This window comes from Tasmannia lanceolata, unplaced genomic scaffold (assembly GCF_043159265.1).
Source record: "Tasmannia lanceolata isolate RefF3 unplaced genomic scaffold, GAP_Taslan_0.1 ptg000002l, whole genome shotgun sequence".
NCBI classification, from domain to species: domain Eukaryota; kingdom Viridiplantae; phylum Streptophyta; class Magnoliopsida; order Canellales; family Winteraceae; genus Tasmannia; species Tasmannia lanceolata.
Window position 1 is genome coordinate 28,890,824 of NW_027518679.1, and position 20,120 is coordinate 28,910,943.

At 38.4% G+C, this 20,120-nt stretch overlaps 2 protein-coding genes across 2 annotated transcripts; one reads left to right on the forward strand and one right to left on the reverse strand.

Moving 5' to 3' along the window:
* Positions 1-1,092: 1,092 nt before the first annotated feature.
* On the reverse strand, positions 1,093-5,203 carry LOC143883676 (uncharacterized). Its single transcript, XM_077387006.1, has 3 exons — positions 4,717-5,203; positions 3,133-3,300; positions 1,093-1,442 (listed from the first exon to the last, which is right to left on the reverse strand). Exons 1-3 carry the CDS (start codon positions 5,029-5,031, stop codon positions 1,245-1,247), a joined length of 681 nt encoding a protein of 226 aa, XP_077243121.1. The 5' UTR covers positions 5,032-5,203; the 3' UTR covers positions 1,093-1,244.
* Positions 5,204-16,645: 11,442 nt separating this feature from the next.
* Positions 16,646-17,095, forward strand: LOC143890311 (uncharacterized). The gene has a single exon (XM_077394948.1). The coding sequence runs from the start codon at positions 16,646-16,648 to the stop codon at positions 17,093-17,095; it is 450 nt and encodes a 149-aa protein (XP_077251063.1).
* Positions 17,096-20,120: the final 3,025 nt, after the last annotated feature.

Here is a 20,120-nt window from a genome sequence, read left to right on the forward strand (position 1 = left end):
TTTATGAATATTCTCATACAGTGCGTCTAATCTACCTGAAATTTGGGTCCGAGTTCTGTTACGACTTAAAAACGAAGGTCTTATTATCTGATCTAAGTTTTGTCATGCCGTATAAAATTATAGATTTTTGAGTCTTCTTTCAAATGGCTCGGGTTTCATAATTTTTGGAATTCATATGAATATTATATGAATATTTTTCTGCCGAGTGTCTAGTATGTCCAAAAACGTGTTTGAAAATCGGACAGCACCTTTGTGGCGGGACTACACTTAAAAATTATATTATAAAAGTTTACAAACCTTCTAAACTAGATATTGCTTGTATTATAGGCAATTTGAAAGATTGAACTTGGAGGTTTGTAAGGGAATTGGTCGTTCGAACTATTGGTACGTAACTTGTGAGTTTGTGTAGGGGTTTTTCCTACAGATAAAATCTGTTTTAAAAGCCATGTTTAGGAACTAAAGTTATGTATTTGGAACTGATATCATTTGGTTATTTAAAGCATATCTTTAGCATAATTAAATACATGAAAATCGGATCAAGTCCGCCATTGTTTGCATGTCTTATTTGCCCAAAAATCCAAGTTATTTTATATTTTTAAAGATGTTGGATTTCATTGCATGCAAAATTTCTAGATGTTTGATCTGCGTTGTATGATCGTTATTACTCTATGGAACGTTTATGATTGGGTCCGAGTGGGTCGGTTGGTTCCTTGTGCACGGTGACTGATGATTGGGTTCGAGTGGACTGGTTGGTGCTTCATGCACGGTGACTAGCATAGCTATGAATTGGTATCCCAACCTTAACCAGTTGGAGGGTGATTACTGGTGCGAAGTCACGTAAAGATTGGTCTTTTGCCTCCATAGTGAGCGCTTATAGCGGGAGAGTTCCCAATTAGATTGATGGATGGATGGAGAGTATTCCTTAAGAAGAATTTTTCAGGTCATTGATGATCTTTTTAGCGGGTCCCACTTAACCCGACTTACTGCCTCCTCCTATCATTTTCCATGAATTCTTTTCCCCAATGAGGTAGGTCAGCTGTATTTCGTTTTGCATCTGAACTCACACCATATAAAAAACTCCACAAAGATATCTAAAACCATAAAATCTTAAATCATCGATTATGTATTGCATAAAAACTAGATAAGGCTTTATTCTCCAACCTTGAGGTCAGAGATTCAATCCAGCTTTCCAAACCAAATATAAAATAAAATAAAATAAAACACTAGATAAGCAGCTTGATCATTTAGTTAGGAGAGGAGAAAGTTTTATTGGCTTCTTCTCGGATGCAAAGAAGGTTCTTCTCGATCTCGTTCTTGAGTCTTCCTTCCACAAGACTGATTGGTGGCCATCGCTTCGGTACCACATCAATGGTGTACGAAAGAACAGTAGGAGAGTCTGGGGCTTCATAAGAGCCACCACCTTTGCTTTTTTTTTCATCAACCTACAATAAAGGCTGATGCTTTAATCCATAATTTAAAATGTCAGCCACAATTACGTGTTGAAGTATATAATGATCAAATAACATCGTCTCTAACAGCTTAAGCTTTGGGAGTAATTGATTGGTTCCAAACCCAACAACTCCTTATATTAAAAATCGACGTGTACGGCCAACCCAAAAAAGGGGGCAACGTGTGCCACATGTATGGCCAATCCAAGAAAAAAGAATGGCCATACGTGTGGAGGTGTGACCCAAGTTGAATAGGACTTATCCTGTACAGTGTGATTGATCTCTATTCTTGTTACTGTGCGGGAAGTTGTTACTGTAGAACATGTCTATCACACTACATGTGCTGTAGACCATTACCTACATGTACAAGATTGATCTATATATTTGTTACTGTGCGAGTTGTGTTGTAGCTGACCCATATGCCCTCAGTAACCCTTTGCCTTGTTAGAAAGTTGAAGTTCGGTGATTGCAACTCTGGCATGCTTACCCATCATTGTGATTGATTCGACTGGTTGGGTAGTGCTGGAAAAGCAGCTAGACTGATACATAATGAAACATGTGCTTGAGAAAGATTTTGTGTCTGTGATATTATATTACGCCCTTTTGTAGATTTGATTATCAATCAGTGTTCTTGATTTGACTGGTTGGGTAGTGGATGGCCCACACTTATGTTTTCTTATCTGCCAGTGGTGTTGAGTGTTTTATTGGAGATTTACAAACTGTTTTCTAAATTTATTTACTTAGTTAAATATATTTATTTAGTTAAATATACTTATTTTGGAAAAGAAAGTTTGTGAAACAATTGTTTACTCGATAAATTAATAATTGTGTGCTGGAGTGGATGGAGGCTCAGAGCTATTAGCTCGCATTGGATTGGAGCTGATTCACTTCAATAAGCCTATCATGTGGTTCTAGGACGGGCTATATGGAGTTGGTATGTTGTCGTACATGTTAGATGGAGATTTGATACAGAGCTCTCGGCATTGCGATGATGCTCGAGTCCGGAGGTCTCACCTGTTTCGGTCTTCGCAGATTGAAGAGTGATGCTTGATCGGGAGTTTATTAGGGATTAGTTTGTGTCACCGGTTTGATTGGAAAGTAGATTTATATTTAAAATTTAAGAGATAATGACATTATTCTGAATATGTTAATTTTAATGATATTTGTTCACTGATGGCATACTTATAATTACCATAATGCCTCAACGTGTTGAGATTTTGTGAGTGTGGCTAGAATTCCTAATAATTTGAGTATGAGTGTAATTAGGATTAGAGCTTCTAAATTTTCTACAAATACATCATTCTATGAGAGAGAAACAGAAAAGGAATCTCTAATCCCTTCGTCTCCTCTCTTCCCTAAGCTCTCATGGGTATCCAGCTTTGATCTCAGTCATCCATCTTCATCCAGCCTGAGATCTAATAGATGTATCGCTACAAACACCCTAGTGGTGTATGTACAAAACCCTTTTGGGTATCGATCGTACATCACTCTATCAGATCATAGTCTATGAGTGACAACCTACATGATAAGTCACATGGTTAGAAGATCTAGGGAGAAATTTTTTGATCGCTTTCGCACGAGTGATCAGTAGCCAGCCTTCTCCCCCTACTTTTCTCCTCTTCGTCAAACGAATTAGTTCACAAGTTATTATGACAAATAAGAGATATGTAAAGTAGGATTTTACCTGCACTATAGACCATTTGCCTTTAAAGGTTTGGAAGTCTCCTTCAACCATCTCAAATTCAAGATCTCGCTTTCGTCCAGAAGAAAGGGGTTCAAGGTCTTTCTCATAACAATCTAAAATAGCTCTGGCATTAAATTTCAACCCAAATGGCAATCTCTGTTCCCCAACCTTGGCACAAGGAAAAAGAAAAAACAACAAAATTATTTCCAAAGTCTATAGTGTGAACCAAGCCTTGGCACAAGGAAAGAAAACCCAGCCGGGTCTAGTAGGTTTGAAAATTTCTTTGATAAAATGAAAATGTTTCTGAGTATGAAACAATTTTCATGGAATCCGAGCTAGCCAAAGGATAACTCATTTTCTAAGGATATTTTTCCCAAGATTTTTTTTATCATAATCCAAATAGCCAGGTTCCTAGTCCAACTAGACCCAATTTGCACAAGTTATTAGAGATATAATCGAATGGAATCTATTTTGAATCCAATTCATTTTTTAGCAAAATGTGAAATTGTTGACTGCATCCAAAATAGATATAGAAAGCTAAATGACATAGAGACGATGCTATAAGTAAGAAATCCAGGTTTTAGAAATCTCTCCCACATCCTGAGATTTTCAAAACCGGGAAATATGGGATGATTTACTACCCTCTTGCTGACAGAAAGAAGGGCGAGAAATCAGAAAATGACAGCTGGTCCACTTCTCTTGTCTCTCATCTACAATTTTGAAGAACTCCTAGATTCTAAAATCCGTGTCTCCAAACAGCCCCTAAATGTCTTACTTATTTAGTGTTTGCAATAAGGCATTCAAACATTGGTTTTGGTTAAGACATCAGTCCCCATGGAAGTCGAAGTAATTCGTAAAAGTTTATAAAAGTTGTTGTAAATCTTATAAAAATCATAAAAATCTATGTGGGTCAATGTAAAAATGAAATTTTAAAATGAAACTTTAGAAATTTTCAGAATAAGCACAAACATGCAGTTAAAAACTATCACATAAGCAAGATAACCACAAAATCAAACACGTAGTTGTATGTACTATCACACATCTAAAACAATAAGGTTCATTCTAAACAAAGATGTTTCACATATTTTGAAAGCTGATGATCGTGAAATTTATTTTACTTTTGCAACTTACCTTATTAATGGAATAATGCATTTTAATGTTTTAAAAATATATGACAAGGTTTTTTCGATATGTAGGTGCATGTAAGAAATCAACTTACCTTTGATTGATCTGGGCTGCCCAATTGATATGTCATATTTTTGGATCTCTTACAATACAAAAATCAAGTTAAATGATATAGTATTAAATTTTTATAATTGAATATGGATGGTCAATTACGTATAGATAAGAGACATAGATTTTATTTTTATTTTTTAACCCGGAAAGATAACGACCCTGGGGCGGATCGGCAAATTTATAGACATAGATTAAGGAAACATGGATTTTATAATCCAAGATTGTTAAAACCTAGATTTTAACAATCTATTCTAGTTTAAGGATCTCATTGACTAATCATTCAGAATCAAATAGAAGTGCAATAGAAAAAACCAAAGAAGATGAAGAAGAAAATGAAAAGGAGTTTACCTGAAAAATCCTGGAGTAGTTCTCTCCCTTTTCCATCAATCGACTGACGGCGAGACCCGGAATGAAATCGACAAGCCTCTCGTAATCCGTCAAGATCTTCCAGATCGTTTCGAGGCTCGCACCTATCCCAATATGAGACCGGATCCTCCTCGAATTCCTCCCTACCTTCTCTATCTCCACCTTCAATAACGATGTCTCTGGAATCGGTTTCCGATTCTGAAGCGCAATGGAAACTCCCATGTCATGATCCATCGTGGCCATTAGAGGAGTTTTAAGTGGAGATACACGATCTTGAAAGTCACCATTGCATTGCATGGTCTTTAAATACGTGAAAACCCTTGATGTTTTGAACCCCTATTTTTTGATAAAAACACCCTTTCCATTTTTTTCATTTTAAATTTTTTCAAAGATAGCTACAGTTCCCAAGAAGCTGACAGCTACAGTTCCGAAGAATGCAAACAAACCCGCTCGGACGGTGGGGGAAGAAACACAAACATCTAGTGAGGGGAACTACATACATGATCACATAGAATGTCTCATCAAGGAGGTAAAAAATCTAAGGCCTCCAATCTTTCTCTTTGGGCCCCGCTCAAGCAAGTCTATCCGCCTCATACATATATACATTTTTTGATTTTTTGTTTCCAGTCAACCCGCCTTATACAATGTATTAAATTCCATACATGTGCCTCTCACTTCATTTGAAATGTGGAAAGTGTCGCCAAACCAACCGGCGGACTATCTCTCTAAACATGCCTGCCCTTTGAAAGGAATCAAAATTTTTCCGAACACAGCAGAGGTCTCTGAAATTCTGATGAACCTTGTTAAAAATGATGACCTGGGAGTCAGCTACTGTAGAATGTAATCTTTTCCCTCTGTTGCCAGTTTTGTCCCTTTGCTTCTGTTTGTCTGGCTTTGTGCTTGTGTTGCCCTTATGGCCCCCTTGTACCCTATCTGCTTTTTAGTTAATACATCTGGTCGGGGTTCTGTCAGAGATGTTTTTGTCGCGTCAGAGATATTTTTTTTGCTAAGAGATATCTTCCACGTGCCCCGTGCATCCCTTTTTTCGTTTGCTGCCCGCCCTTGCCACGTGTCTCCCAGAATTATTTTTCCCAGTCAGACAATAGAGATACGTGTCCCTACTTCAAAAGGCAATGAATGCCATGTCTTCTTCTACACTATTCCCTCCTTCAAAAGGCAATGAATGCCACGTCTCAACATTCTTTCCAACCGACACTTCTCTTCTTAGCTATGCTTATCGATGATATTAAATGATTTATTGATCAAATGGTTCATCTAATCTACTTCTAATTTTTTTTTACTTGGACGAGAAATTATGCGATTATTTTTGGGATTGATGGATATTGATGACAAATGTGAGGATGCATATCATTTGTTTGCTGAAATGCCTGGAATGGATATTATCTAAAGGAATGCGATTATTTTTGGGATTACAAATTGTGGGCAGTATCTTCATCAAATAAATTACCACATGTTTAAAACAGCAGGGAAATATTAGCATTTCACATGCCAAGTCAAACTATATTGACAATGCCTACTTTCAGAACCCGAAATCTGCCTAGCAGAAGACTCAGAAGGTGCTGACTTTGCACCCATGAAATAAATCATGTACTGATTGATTCATCATTTACTATTATATTCTTATTTTGATACATAGGTTTTGAATCCCTTTTCTTCATATAGGCTATGTGTTCTACTATTTTCTTAGATCATCACTATTTTCTCTGTATGTATTGCCTAAGGTTAGGATTCTAACTTTCTTACAAAGATGGTTCTCGTATATCATCATTTTGTTCTTGGACCATATTTAGAGATGGATATCATAAAAAAAAAAATTGGTATTTTAATGAATAATAGGAGATTTGTATTTGTGCTATTTTGAGAGTTGGTTGTAGTCTGCTTTGGATCATATATGAATTTCTTCACAAATCTTCACTTATAGAAACGATCCTAAAATTATATTGTTGATGAATTTTCTTACAAAACCTAAAAACATCTATTTCTTTGGTTTTAGCAGGTATCACTGACATTTTCTTCCCAAGTTTGGGAAGAACAACTGTAGGTTTTTTTGCTTTAGTAATTGTAAGAATGTGAATTGAAGGTACGATTGTCTCTGATATGCTGACATGCCAATTTTTGGGCAAAGACTTATCCACTGACCTTTATTCTCTCACATATGCAATTTCAAAATGAAATGATATGTCTGAGTAGTTGTGACACCAACTGCTGAAGCAACTCTGGATAAAAACGAGAGGTAGACTAAATTTTGGAATGCTTAAACAAGATATTGTTACATGGGTTTTAGAATATTGTAGCATTATTTGTTAATGGGTGTTTGGCACAAGTGTTTTATTGGTTTTTGGAGTTGAATTCAATTTTATAACAGTCTACATCTTATTCATTTTGTTAGGTTATTTCTATTTCTCAACTGTACTTGCTTTTTATGAGTCATTTACTTTCCTTTGTCATCTCATTTACATTATTTCTTCAGGTCATTTACATTCTTTTAAAACCCAGATGAATTTGGCAGAGTATCTTACTATTAACAGAAAAACATAAAATGAGTATTATTTTGCTATTTCCTGTTCTCTTTCCATGCTTCTTGATATCCATGCTTCTTATCAAGGGCTACACTTCTTTTTATTTACCTCATTTAATTTTGGAATCATTTGGTTTTCTTTGTCGTGGGTTTTTACTAGTATAAATGAAACCAATATCGGTGCGACCATGTTTTGATAATGGGATGACTTTGGTTTACAATTATCTGATGAACTGTTCAGAGCTTTTTGAGAATTGCAATAGCCTTTGACAGCTGGTTAAACAGTATAAAAATAAGGTCTGAGTTCGTCTCATTATGTCGTGCTCCTGCCAAGATTACTCTCCTGTATATATAAAAATAAGGGATTTGCTAGGGACCAATGCAAAAGGCATTTCACGGTCCGGCTGTTACATTAGAGAGCAGCCACGTCAGATGAATTAAATTAATAAGACAAAATCTGTTTGAAAAGTAAGTCTATGTGGCTGCTCTCTAGTGCAATAGACGGGTCGCAAAATGCCTTCTGCAATGGTCCCTAGCAAATCCATATAAATAATTAAAAGTATCATTTATATATGGAGTGTCTAGGCAATTTCGCACATACATATATACATTTCTTTTATTTTTTGTTTCCAGTCAACCCTTATACAATGTTTTAATTTCCATACATGTGCCTCTTCCCCACCATCGGGCCCCTTATTTAATGAGATTATTAGGATAATGGATGGCCATTTTTTAAAGGAGATCAATATGAGCAGCCAGAAATATAAGCTTGGGTCGTTACTCAATTATTGAAACCATTTATTTCCAAGACCTTATCAAGGATAGACAATGAAGCAAACTCTTCCCCCATTGGCCAATTCACACCAATTTGTACTAGTGTTTCTAGATTAATGTAAGTTGCCGTTGATTTTTAAGTCCATTTAGGTGGCCACTATTTGAAGGGTTAGGATCGTTTAATGGGGGTAGATTTTGCTCTATGGCTTATAATAAATGGCTTGGGCTCCACATAGGTAGCTAGTGCTTCTCATAGTATTATCATAAATTTTGAGAGGAAATTTCCACATCAAAACCATTAGCTTTTAGAAACTTCTGTGGTATATATTGCTTTTTGCCCCCCTTGATCATTTATTTTATAAGCCACAAGTTGAAGGGTTAAAGTTCATCTATGGTTTGTATTACTGAAGAATTGAATCCCAACGAAATGCAAAAAAATCACTATGGAAATGAGCAAATGACAAATCATATGTCAATTTCACTATTGTCTTATTTTCCCAACCAAATCCCGTTTTGGAGAAGTGTTTTCCTTTTATAAGCAAGATAGGGATTAAGAAGGGTGAGCCTCTAGCTCAATTGGTCAAGGGTCTGTTCTTAATCTTGAGATACGAGGTTTAACTTTAATCCCAGCTTACCTACCAAAAAAAAGATAGGGATCAAGAGGACCTACTAATTTATTACAAAGTGAGTGTCTAGGCAATTTCGCAACCTCTTTTTTTCAGGAAAAGTCCCACCACATGGCAGCATTTGTGTCATTTATTTAATTCATATTCTCTTTTATTCACGTACAGTACAATCAATTAAATAAGTAATGGTCTAGGGGAGAAGGCAATGAAACAACATTAATTGGAACTCCATTTTTGATCTACCGACATAGTGTAGCACTGGATTTATAGTCACAAATGAAGCAACCCAACTCATTGACTCCAACTTAATCATGAAAGCATTCCCTTTCCTTAGACACTTAACTTTGTAATAAAAATGTATTTTCAGCTTTTAAAATCGACTTACTTTTCCTCCCACTCGGAATATTTTCTTAAAAAACTATTCATTCAATAACCATAGGAATAAATCATATGATATAGATGGTAGAGCAAAATTACATAACAATCCATGTAGAAAGCAACAAGGATCAAAGACACAAAAGCTTGGATACCCTTGTTGTTAAAGAGATCACAGCATGAAGCAAAACCACATAAAAAAAACAAAATACCAAAGGAACTATGAAAGGAGAGGGAATGAGAGAGCTTTCACTTTTGAACTTTACTAGTAAAAATGCACGTGCGATGCACGTCTATCCATTTAAATTATCCATTTAAAATGTACATACCACATCATAGGTTGATCTAAACCGTCCAAGTGATGGAACACAACATCAATAGATTGTGCCAGTAAAATCATTTTCATAGGCTGATCCTAGACCTCCAATCTATAGAGGATTCCATGATTGTTGTTCCTCTTAAGGTGCCCAGAATTCGTCAATATTTTTACAGGTGTCATGCATTCATAATATCAACATTTCTTTATTTTGACCCTCTCATAGTGAATAAGGAAAAGTAGATTTTTTTCGTAATTGTTCCGTAATTGTCATAATTTTTCAATTTTATTTGTAGTTTTGGCCGTAATTGTCATATTTTAGTACCTCCGTTCGGTATTTTTTTGTAATTTTTCTGCTTTGCTTCCATTTTCCCGTAATTTTTCATTTAAAACTTAGCACCTGCATGATTATTATTTATTGCTATTATGTATTGCTAGCCACCTTTGCACAAATCGTACTTCTACCAATCTCTGCAGCAAAGGATGGGCGACAAGCAGACAAGTACGCTTGGCGAAGGTGGCTAGCAAATCCTATACAAAAAAAAAAATCTTAAAAACATACGTCAAAAATCCGGTTGACCCGCGGGCTGGGTGCGGGTCCAAGCCCAATGACACATAAAATTTTCCGCCGGTGCGGGTCCAAACCCACTGACCCGTAAAAATTTTCACGTCACTTTGACCCGGCCCGTTTGACCCGTTTCCCCATGATTTAGAGGGAAATGATGTGATTACGAGAGTTTTTATATACAGTGTAAGTCCTTAAAGTGAGTATTGTTTTTCAAAAAGTACTGTATGGCTTACATCGTAGGATGATCCAAACCGTACATTTGATGGGCCACAATGTAAGTAGGTTGTGTGTCAAAATTCATTTCCATAGGATAATTACAACCCTCCAATCGATAAATGTTTCCTAAATATGTCGTTCCTCTATAGACTGCAGGGCTAGGATCATCGCATGGAAATGTGTTTTTTGGGAACATCCTATTTACGATGCGGCCCATCAATTGGACGGTTTGGATCATCCTATGGTGTAAGTTAAACAATTCTTTTTTTTTTAAACAGGGAGTGTAAGAAATATGTTTTTGGTTTGCAAGCTTTGTCACAAAATTCTTGTTACAATATATATGGTGTAAGCCCATGTAGTGAACTATTTTTTATTAAGCCGGTAGGGGTCCCCACAAAACCCCAACTTACCTATAAAAAATTGGAGTGAATATTTTACGGCCTACACCATAGGATGATCCAAACCGTCCATTTGATCATTCCCAAAGGATGATCGCATCCCTACAATAAAAAATTTGAGTGAATATTTTACAGCCTTCACCATAGGATGATCCAGACCGTCAATTTGATCATTCCCAAAGGATGATTGCATCCCTAACGATGACGAAAAAACTACTTTTCCTTATTCACTATGTGAGGGTTAAATTACGGAAAGTTTGATATTACGAAAGACACTTTTTTCCAAACAACGAAAAAAACTGATCATAAAAGTAATGGAATAGAGTAGGTCAGCCCTTAAGAAACAACGAAAGACACTTAGGAACCAAGAGGATTGATCTTCCCTCTAAGAATATCAATCACGTTAGGAACCAATTTGGGTTCGTATAAATATGTGGGATACAATTTGAGACATAACTATAAAAATTTTATCCTAAACATTGCCGCTGTTTAAATTTTCTAAGCTTTTCTAAGCCTGTAGGCCCACCGTTTATTTGATTTCCTTGATATTTTGTGTTTTCATTCGATATTGACAAAGGCTTAGTTGAGTTTAATTGAGTTGTGTATTGAACTTGAAATTGACATTTTTCATAGCATTTTGCTTTATTTTACATTATTTTGTTGGTTTTCCATTCTCTAGAACCCAAATTGTAATCATATATTAGAAATTAAGCACGTAATTTGGAATGCTTGATGATTGGAAAGAAGGAAGAGTAGTTGTTACTTCTTGGCTATTGAAGAGGCAAAGTTAGAGAATTTTGATAGAGCAAAGCCCCAAAATGCAATGTCTGAAACCATTTAGAATCCCAAATGCATACGATACCAACAACAAAAATTTATTACTCACCACTTGACATTTCGTAAGGGATGACCTACTCTATTCCATTACTTTTCATGGAGGAGTTAGAAGGACAAAAAAAATGAATTGCCAAAGTGCCCGTCGAATAGAAAATGGTTTCCGAAGTTTTTGTACAAACTTCTTATTTTACCTTAAAATTCGCATCCATCTCTCCTATTCTGGACAAGTAGATTCAATCCCCTATAGTTGAAAGCTTTGAAGACTATGTGGCTCTCCACCTTGTGATTTGTTTTCTATGTTCGGACCATCTCGTCCCCTTTTTTTGCAATAAAGTTGGCTACCATTTAAAAAAAAATGAATTGCCAAAGTGCCCGTCGAATAGAAAATGGATTCCAAAGTCTTTGTACAAACTTCTTGTTAATACACATGTTGAAATAAACAACGAAAGACACTTTTTTTTTCATGAAAAGGTCAAATTACTTTTCCTTATTCACTATGCTTTTTTTAACCAAACTGATCATAAACAAACTTTTATCTTTTTATCTTTTCTTTCCACGCAAAATTGTACGTAAAACAAATTTTATGTCCATTTTTAAGGTTTGTAAAACAAATTTTATGCTCATTTTATTTTTTCGCCCATTTTAGGGAGCCTGGCTATTAGTCATTGCTCTTCTACCACTTCATCAATCAATTGATATGCAACTATGCATTTGTGGTACCACATGCTCGGAGCATCTTCATCTTAGGCTTCTTTCTGTCTTGCTTTTCAGAAGTTGCCAAGTGGGCCCCATAGCGATTGTTATGTTAGCATAGTATGAATTAAAATTCATATGTAGTATTTCTTGTTTGCTAACACTCTTAGTCGCACGTGCCTTTTTTACTAGTTTATTACAAAGTGAGTGTCTAGGCAATTTTGCGACCTCTTTTTTTCAGGAAAAGTGCCACCACTTGGCAGGATTTGTGTCATTTATTTAATTCACATTCTCTTTTATTCACGTATAGTACAATCAATGAAATAAGTAATGGTCTAGGGGAGAAGGCAATGAAACAACATTAATTGGAACTCCAATTTTGACTGCAACATAGGGTAGCACTGGATTTATAGTCACAAATGAATCAACCCAACTCATTGACTCCAAGCTAATCATGAAAGCAGTCCCTTTCTTTAGACACTTTTTAATAAAAATGTATTTTCAGCTTTTAAAATCGACTTACTTTTCCTCCCACTCAGAATATTTTCTTAAAAAACTAACCATAGGAATAAATCATAGGATATAGATGGAACAGTAAAATTACATAACAATCCGTGTAGAAAGCAACAAGGATCAAAGACACAAAAGCTTGGATACCCTTTGATGGGGTATGAAAAGCCACATCCAATTAGCTGTCGACACGTGGCCCCCGAAGGGCCCACCATGAAGTTGACACCAGCCCCAGGGGTAGCCTGGTAATCTGCCAAGAGCAGGTAAAATCAAGTCCACACATGGGCCGACACCTGTCCCGGGGTAGGTAATTCAACCACCCCAGAGCTCTCACTATAAATAGCCTTCACTCATGCTAAGGTGGGGGTAGAATTCCTAAGCTATAGTTCTAAGTTTTGGCTTTACTCTTCTGCTCATACTGACTTGAGTGTCGAAGGGCCCGTCCTTAGCAACGACTCCGGGTTGGTCTTCTGACCTCGTGCACTCTTGTGCAGGACATAATACTCTTAAGTCAACATCTTGGGCCCGCCAGATCGGCTCTTTCGTCACTGCCGTACCTGTTACCAATTTTAGGCCTAACAGATTGGCGCCATCCGTGGGACCACGAACTAAAGGCTGTTCAAAATCTCATTTAAACCGGGCTCTGTTCCGCTATTGCAGAGGAGTGCTTGGGTACCAACTACTTGGACAGCCCGAGCCGAAGTGCCTCACAGGGCTCGAAGCGAGCGAGTCGCCTCACAGGTAGTAGCTCCTTCTGCAATAGCGGAACAGAGCCCGGTTCATTCGGAACACCTGAACCCTGCCCCTACTCCAGAACAAATCCAGACTCTCTTTCAACATATGACAACTCTCATTGATCAGTACAAAAACCTGATCCAAGAGGTGCCTACGCAGCATCCCATAGAAGCCCCCCGACCTATGCAGGAAAGGTCGAGTGCCCCCAGGGGAGGGCCTTTACCTTCCCACCGAGATCAGTCTCGCCACTTCACAAGGCGAGTCCACCATTCCCGAACTAGACACGCACAGACGGAGCCTCATCACCGTCGCCGGTCGCGATCTCGATCAGTACAAAGGCACCAAACTACGGAGCATCCCGCGCAGCAAGAGAAATTTTGGCATCGCCGAAGGAGCTCGGTTAGTCATTCCGGCTGTGTTGCGAGCCCTTCTGTAGAAAGAAATAGATCAGCGGGCCGAGTAGATAAGAGGGCCGATGCTACTGAGGATTGAGGAGATAGACCACCAAATAGAAGAACTTGTGAAAGATTAGGGCCGGCCTACCTCGAAGACGTTCTCAAACAGACCGCCATTCACAGATAATATACTGAGCGCACCGGCACCAAAAGGATTCAAGATATCATCGGTTCCGCAATATGATGGAACCACCGATCCTGTGGACCATTTGGAGACGTTTAGAACAATTTTGCTCCTCCACGGCGCTTCTGATGGGTTCCTCTGCAGAGCCTTCCCGACCACCCTAACGGGTGCAGCCAGAGATTGGTACTCGCAAATTAAGCCAAACTCCATCAGCAACTTTGAAGACTTTGGAGATGATCTGGTCTGACACTTCATGAGCAGTCGGAGGCCAAGAAAAACAGCGGCGTCCCTAATGGCCTTGTGACAGGAGGATAACGAACCTCTGAAGGCATTCGTGAGCCATTTCAACAGAGAGGCCCTTCAGGTGCCGAATCTAGATCCTTCAGCCGCCGTGAATGCACTTCTCGCAGGCGCCAAGTCCAACGATTTCCGGCGATCAGTAAAAAGTCAAGGGGGGGAAAGTAAACGAAAAAGATTAGAAATGTTCCATAACTCCTACTTGCTGAATTCGACACCTCGAATCCATGTCAGATCCTCTGAATCCATGCAACATAGGGAATAAAGGGTAATAAGATATGACAGTTAGTGGGTCTTCGAAGGAATTGTTCCACCAATTTTTTGAAGGACTTGTTCCCTGATCTGTTTGTGGTGTCATCTTCAACAAAGGCCTTAGTCAAAGACCTCTTCAAGAGGAGAGAGGATAGGGTTGTGTGGCTGCCAGCTTTCAGAAGAAACTTTTTGGACAGGGAGCTGTGATCGGTGTCCAGGCTTTTTGAGATTCTCGAGGGATGCTATAAAAACAGGAATGGGTCATATTCAAGGGTGAGGGTGTAGAACAGTTCGGGGGAATTTTCCGTCAAATCTTTTTTACCAGCATCTCGTGTCTTGCCCTGCTGCCCCAGTGTAGCATGGGTTTGGTCTATCCAAGCCCCTCCCAGGGTTGGAGTATTTGGTTGGGCTGCTCTTCGCAAGTGTATTCAGGTAGTGGATTTTCTGAGGGAACGAAAAATGATGATTATCGATCATTGTGTTCGATGTATCCAAGATGGGGAATCAATGGACCACTACAGGTAGCTAAGGAGATATGGAGCGGCATTTTGGAGAGATTCGGCATATCCTAAGTGTTCCGTAAGCACTAAATTGATCTATTGGATTATTAGCAAATGTCTCCTTGGAGGAAAAAGCACAAAATACTTTGGAATACATCCTTCCTTGCAGTTGTGTTGGTTTCGTGGAAAGAGAGTAACGTCAGGATATTCAAGGGATATGCTAAGAGCCCTTCTTATCTATCTAATAAGGTGGTAGCTCTTCCAACCTTTTGGGTGAAAACCAGTTCAGAGTACATCCTTCCGCCATATTAGAAGATCTGCCAATAGGGTGGCTGATAAGCTTGCCGGGGATGGGGTTCGTTTGGTGACCCTTGAGCAGTTCGATTTTTTACCGCCTTGAGTTTTTCTGGTCCTTTTGTAGCCTTATTTTTATTTCCGTGTATCTTTCTTGTCTCTTTTTTCATGCTTGTATTTGACCATCTCGGTCCCTTCTCTTTGAATGAAATTTCGGCCATTAAAAAAAAAAGGATGACAGTTCCGAAGGAAACTTCTTTTAATGAAGCACAAGGTATGATTGAAGGAAGGAAGCGGAATAAAGGATAATAAGATATAATAAGGAAATTTCTATTAATGAAGCACAAGGTAGTGAGTGAGACTGAGGGAAGAAAGCATACAGTACTTGCATAATTTGTTAATTATTAATTACTGAAAGGTGTAACCAGCAAGAAACACCTGAAATAGGGTTTTCTTCCATAGGTACATCCATACATTAATTGCTGAATCTGGCTGAAGATTGATGTCAGCATTGACTCTTGAGCTGGATCAGACCCTCAACACTTCCCATGAAAAAATGATTTACAATGCTATTGATGAGAAGGTCTAGTTAAATACCTGAATTACTGAATGTTATGGTTTACCACATAAATGACCACAGAAATAAAGAACAATATGTGTGTGTGTGTGTGTGTGTGCGCACGTGCATGTTAAGTAAAAAGTAATAAAAAAACTTGTTGGATTTCTTATTGGAAAATGATAAGGAAATGCAAAAATAGTATGCTTTCCTGGCATGGCCAAGGTATTTTGGCCGTGTGTCCATCCGTGGAGGAAACGCTTGCTGCTTTAGACTCGAACCGGAGGAGAACCTCCGAAGAAAAGAACCCTACCAAACAACATAGGGACGATAAAGCTCCAAGAAGAGAAAGAAGCCCCCAGAGGAAGGAGGAAAGTTACACCCCCCTCAACACTTCTAGAAGACGCATACTAGCCGCGATCAAGGAAGAGGACTTCGTGAGATGGCCGACCAAAATGCTCTCGAAGGGAAATAAGAGAGACAAGTCAAAATACTGCCGGTTCCACCGGGACCACGGGCACGACACCGATGAGTGCTGGCACCTCAAAGAGGAAACCGAGTTGCTGATTAACAGAGGGTACCTGAAGAAGTATTTTAGAGATGAAGGCCACAGGAGGGAGCGTAGGGAGAGTAGCCCTCAAGGCCAAAGTCCTCGACAATCCCAGCCGCCTCCTGCACGGAATGAATCCCCAGCTCCAACGAGCCCACATCCTCAAATACGCCGATCCCACCCTAACGGGGTCATAAACACCATTATGGGAGGACTGACGGCTGGGGGGGACTTCGTTAGTGGCTCGTAAAGCTTACGCGCACCGAATCAACGTCGTCCACGCATACAATAAGAAGATGAAGACAGAAAATGAGATCTCATTCTCAGACGCAAATCTCGACAACTTGATACTCCCCCATGACGACGCCCTGGTCATAACCATGCTAGTTGCGAACTGGGAGTTGAAGAAAATTCTGGTTGATAATGAGAGTTCAGCAGACATCCTATACTATCACGCTTTCAAACAGATGATGATAGGAGATGACCGTTTGAAGCCGGCGAACTCAGATTTGTTTGGGTTCTCGGGAGAAGTTGTTAAAGTCGAAGGACAGATCAAACTCCCTGTCCTTGTTGGGGAAGCACCCCATCAAGCTTTCGCAATGATCAACTTCCTGGTAATGAGGGCCACGTCGGCCTATAATGCTATCTTGGGACGGCCTGGTCAGAACCTCGTCCACACCGTTGCCTCCGCGTATCTTAAGATATTAACGAGGGAAGGATACGAGGCAGAGGAAGATAAGATGTGAAGAAGTGGAGACAATGCAAGTAAACAAGAATGGGAATGCATCTATTATAGATGGTTTGGGATTTAGTTGTAGCTTTCACCTTATCAGAAAATTGAAGTATAGAAACACGAAGATGAAAGGAAGAAGAGGAAGAGGAGGAGGAGCTTGAAAGGCTGAACCGCAAGAAGAAGAGGAGGAGGAGCTTGAAAGGCTGAACCGCCAAGTTTCTCATGCCCCAATGGATAAGAAATTTCTTAATCATCTTCTATAAAGAAAATCCAAAGTTTCGAAACTTGCATTTGAAGTACATCAAGTGGAAGTTTCTGTTGTGAAAAACCCCTCTAAAATAGCGATCTCCAATTTCAATGGCTAACCAAAATGAAATAGACAAACACAACCAATCACAAGAAGACATAAAAGATTTATGTGGTTCAGCAATGCCTACATCCACTGCGAGATGACGAGAAACTCCACTATAAGAACAAGAGATTACAAGAGAAGATTGGAAAAACAATGGCTGATACTTGTTGCATCTCTCTGTTTTTAATGGTGGGTTGAGAGTATTAGGGATGACTTAGATGAAACAAATAGAATGAACTTAGGTCTGCTTTGAGGGAGACCTTAAACCTCCATTAAACATAGAAAAGTGATGGAAAACGCCCCCTTCTTCACTAAACAAAAATTCTACATTTAGAAAGACTACTTTGGTCAAACAAGTAATAAATCTCTAAAACTTAGCAACTAATATCAATAAAATATCCTAGTCACATCTCCTACAAAATATCAAGATAACAACCAAAACTCTCCAATTTCTATCAACTCTTATTGTCTATCATTGAGACTTATTCAACCCCTAAAAACCTGCAAGATAACTCAATAAAGTCTCCTAATCACGTCTCCTATAAAATATCATGATAGCAACCAAAACTCTTTAATTTCTATCTACTTTTATTGTCTATTATTGAAACTTATTCAACTCCTAAAAACTTGCAAGATTACTCCTGAATAAATGGCGGTGCTGACATAGAATTTTAGCGCAGCGGATCAAGCATGGAAACGCAGCCGAAGCGCACGATCCGAAAATTGCCCGAGAATCCAGTAGGGAAGAAGAAGGTTCTTAGAATACACTAGGAAAGAAGAGAGAAGAAAGGAAGAACAAAAACCCTAGAATCCACTTGGAAGAAGAGAGAGAATAAGAAGAGATAAAGAGTGAAATTTTATTCCAATATTCTTGATTGATTCTAACTCACATTTACAGCCTCTTATTAAAAAATGCAATCCATATGAGAGAGAGATCTGGAATCCTATCACAATAAGAAAGCAGCTAGAATTAGAAGTGTAATCTTGCCAACTCAAAACCCATATTAATTCTAGTAAAAAATAGAAAGAAAGTTACTAATCTACCACTAATATCCTACATCAGTCCCTCCCACTTGAAAGAACCTCGCTCTCTAGTTTCGACAAAATGAAGAGAACAAGCTTAAATTTAAGCCCGGTGTAGAATAGATCTGTACAGATGAACTGGTCGCTTCGACCTCGAATTGAAATCCTTTGCATTGAATTAGATATTTCCATTTGCTTGCTAAGCCGACATGTGTGGACAGAAGGTTGGACTTCATTCGACTAGAAATCAAGCCCTCAATAAACTCTTTAATCCTGGGTAGTTTAGGTAGAAAAAGGACTCATTAAGGATTATAATGGCCTTAGTAGCTCATTTTGATTTAAAGTTGCATCAAATGGATGTGAAAATGGCCTTCCTCAATGATAATTTAGAAGAATAGTTATATATGAACCAAACCGAAGGGTTTCTGTTTGAAAGTGGTAGTCACAGGGTTTGCAAATTAACATATCTATATATGGACTAAAGCAGAACTCCCGTGGTGGTACCTTAAGTTTCCTGATGTGATTGTACATATCTTAAAGTCAGTGCGATTGGGTTTATCTTTTGCTCCTATATGTAGATGATATTTGCTGGCTACTAATAATTTAGAAACGCTATGTGAAGTGAAACAGGTCCTTACTCAAACTTCGATGTGAAGGATATGGGTGAAGCCTCATATGTCAATGGCAATTAAATTCATAAAATAGATCTCAAGATATCTTGGGTCTATCTCAGAAGGCCTATGTTAACAAAGTTTTGAAAAGGTTTTGGATACAGAGTTGTCCACCTAATATAGCACCTATCCTTAAAGGTGATAAACTCAGTGAGTCACAATTCCTAAAGTATGATTTGGAAAGATAACAGATGAGGAATATTCTCCATGCTTCGGCGGTTGGCAGTTTCCGAACATTGGTTTTGCTGTAAGGTTGCTAGGGACTTACCAGAGAAATCTAGGGATGGATCATTGGACCACTGCAAAGAAGGTTTTACAGTACTTTCAGGGTATATAGGATTACAAGCTCACATACAGATCGTCGGATCACTCAAAGGTGATCAGATATTCAGAATCGGACTTTGCCGGGTGTCATGATACTAGGAAGTCAATATCAGGGTATATCTTCCTATTAATGGAGGTGCCATTCCATTGAAAAGCGTAGAGCAATGGCTGAACACTTCTTCTTTTACGGAGGCAAAGTTCGTTGCGTGCTATGAGGTAACTATGCTGGCATTATGATTGCGGAATTTTATCATAGGGCTTATGATTGTGGATTTTATCTTCCAATCATTAGTAATTTACGGTCATAATTCTTCCAAGGTATTATTTTCTAAGATGGATTTCCTTAAAGTTAAAGAGAATTTTCTTAATCGAGTGGCTGCTAAGAACATTTCTACTATACAGTTGACAGTGGATCCCATGACTAAAGGGCTTTCGCCTAAGTTGTATACGGAACATGTAGATCATATGGGTCTTGTAGTAATTAGTGATTAATTACATTTTGTCACTTTTAGCTGCAACATAAAGTGGATGATACATGTTTTATACATATACATTACATAAAGTGTGTACGCATTAAGGTTTGATAAAACAGACTACCCTAATGATAGATAAAGGTGGACATGGGCATTCACGAGCCTATTAAATAAAGTTTCAAACCACACATCAAG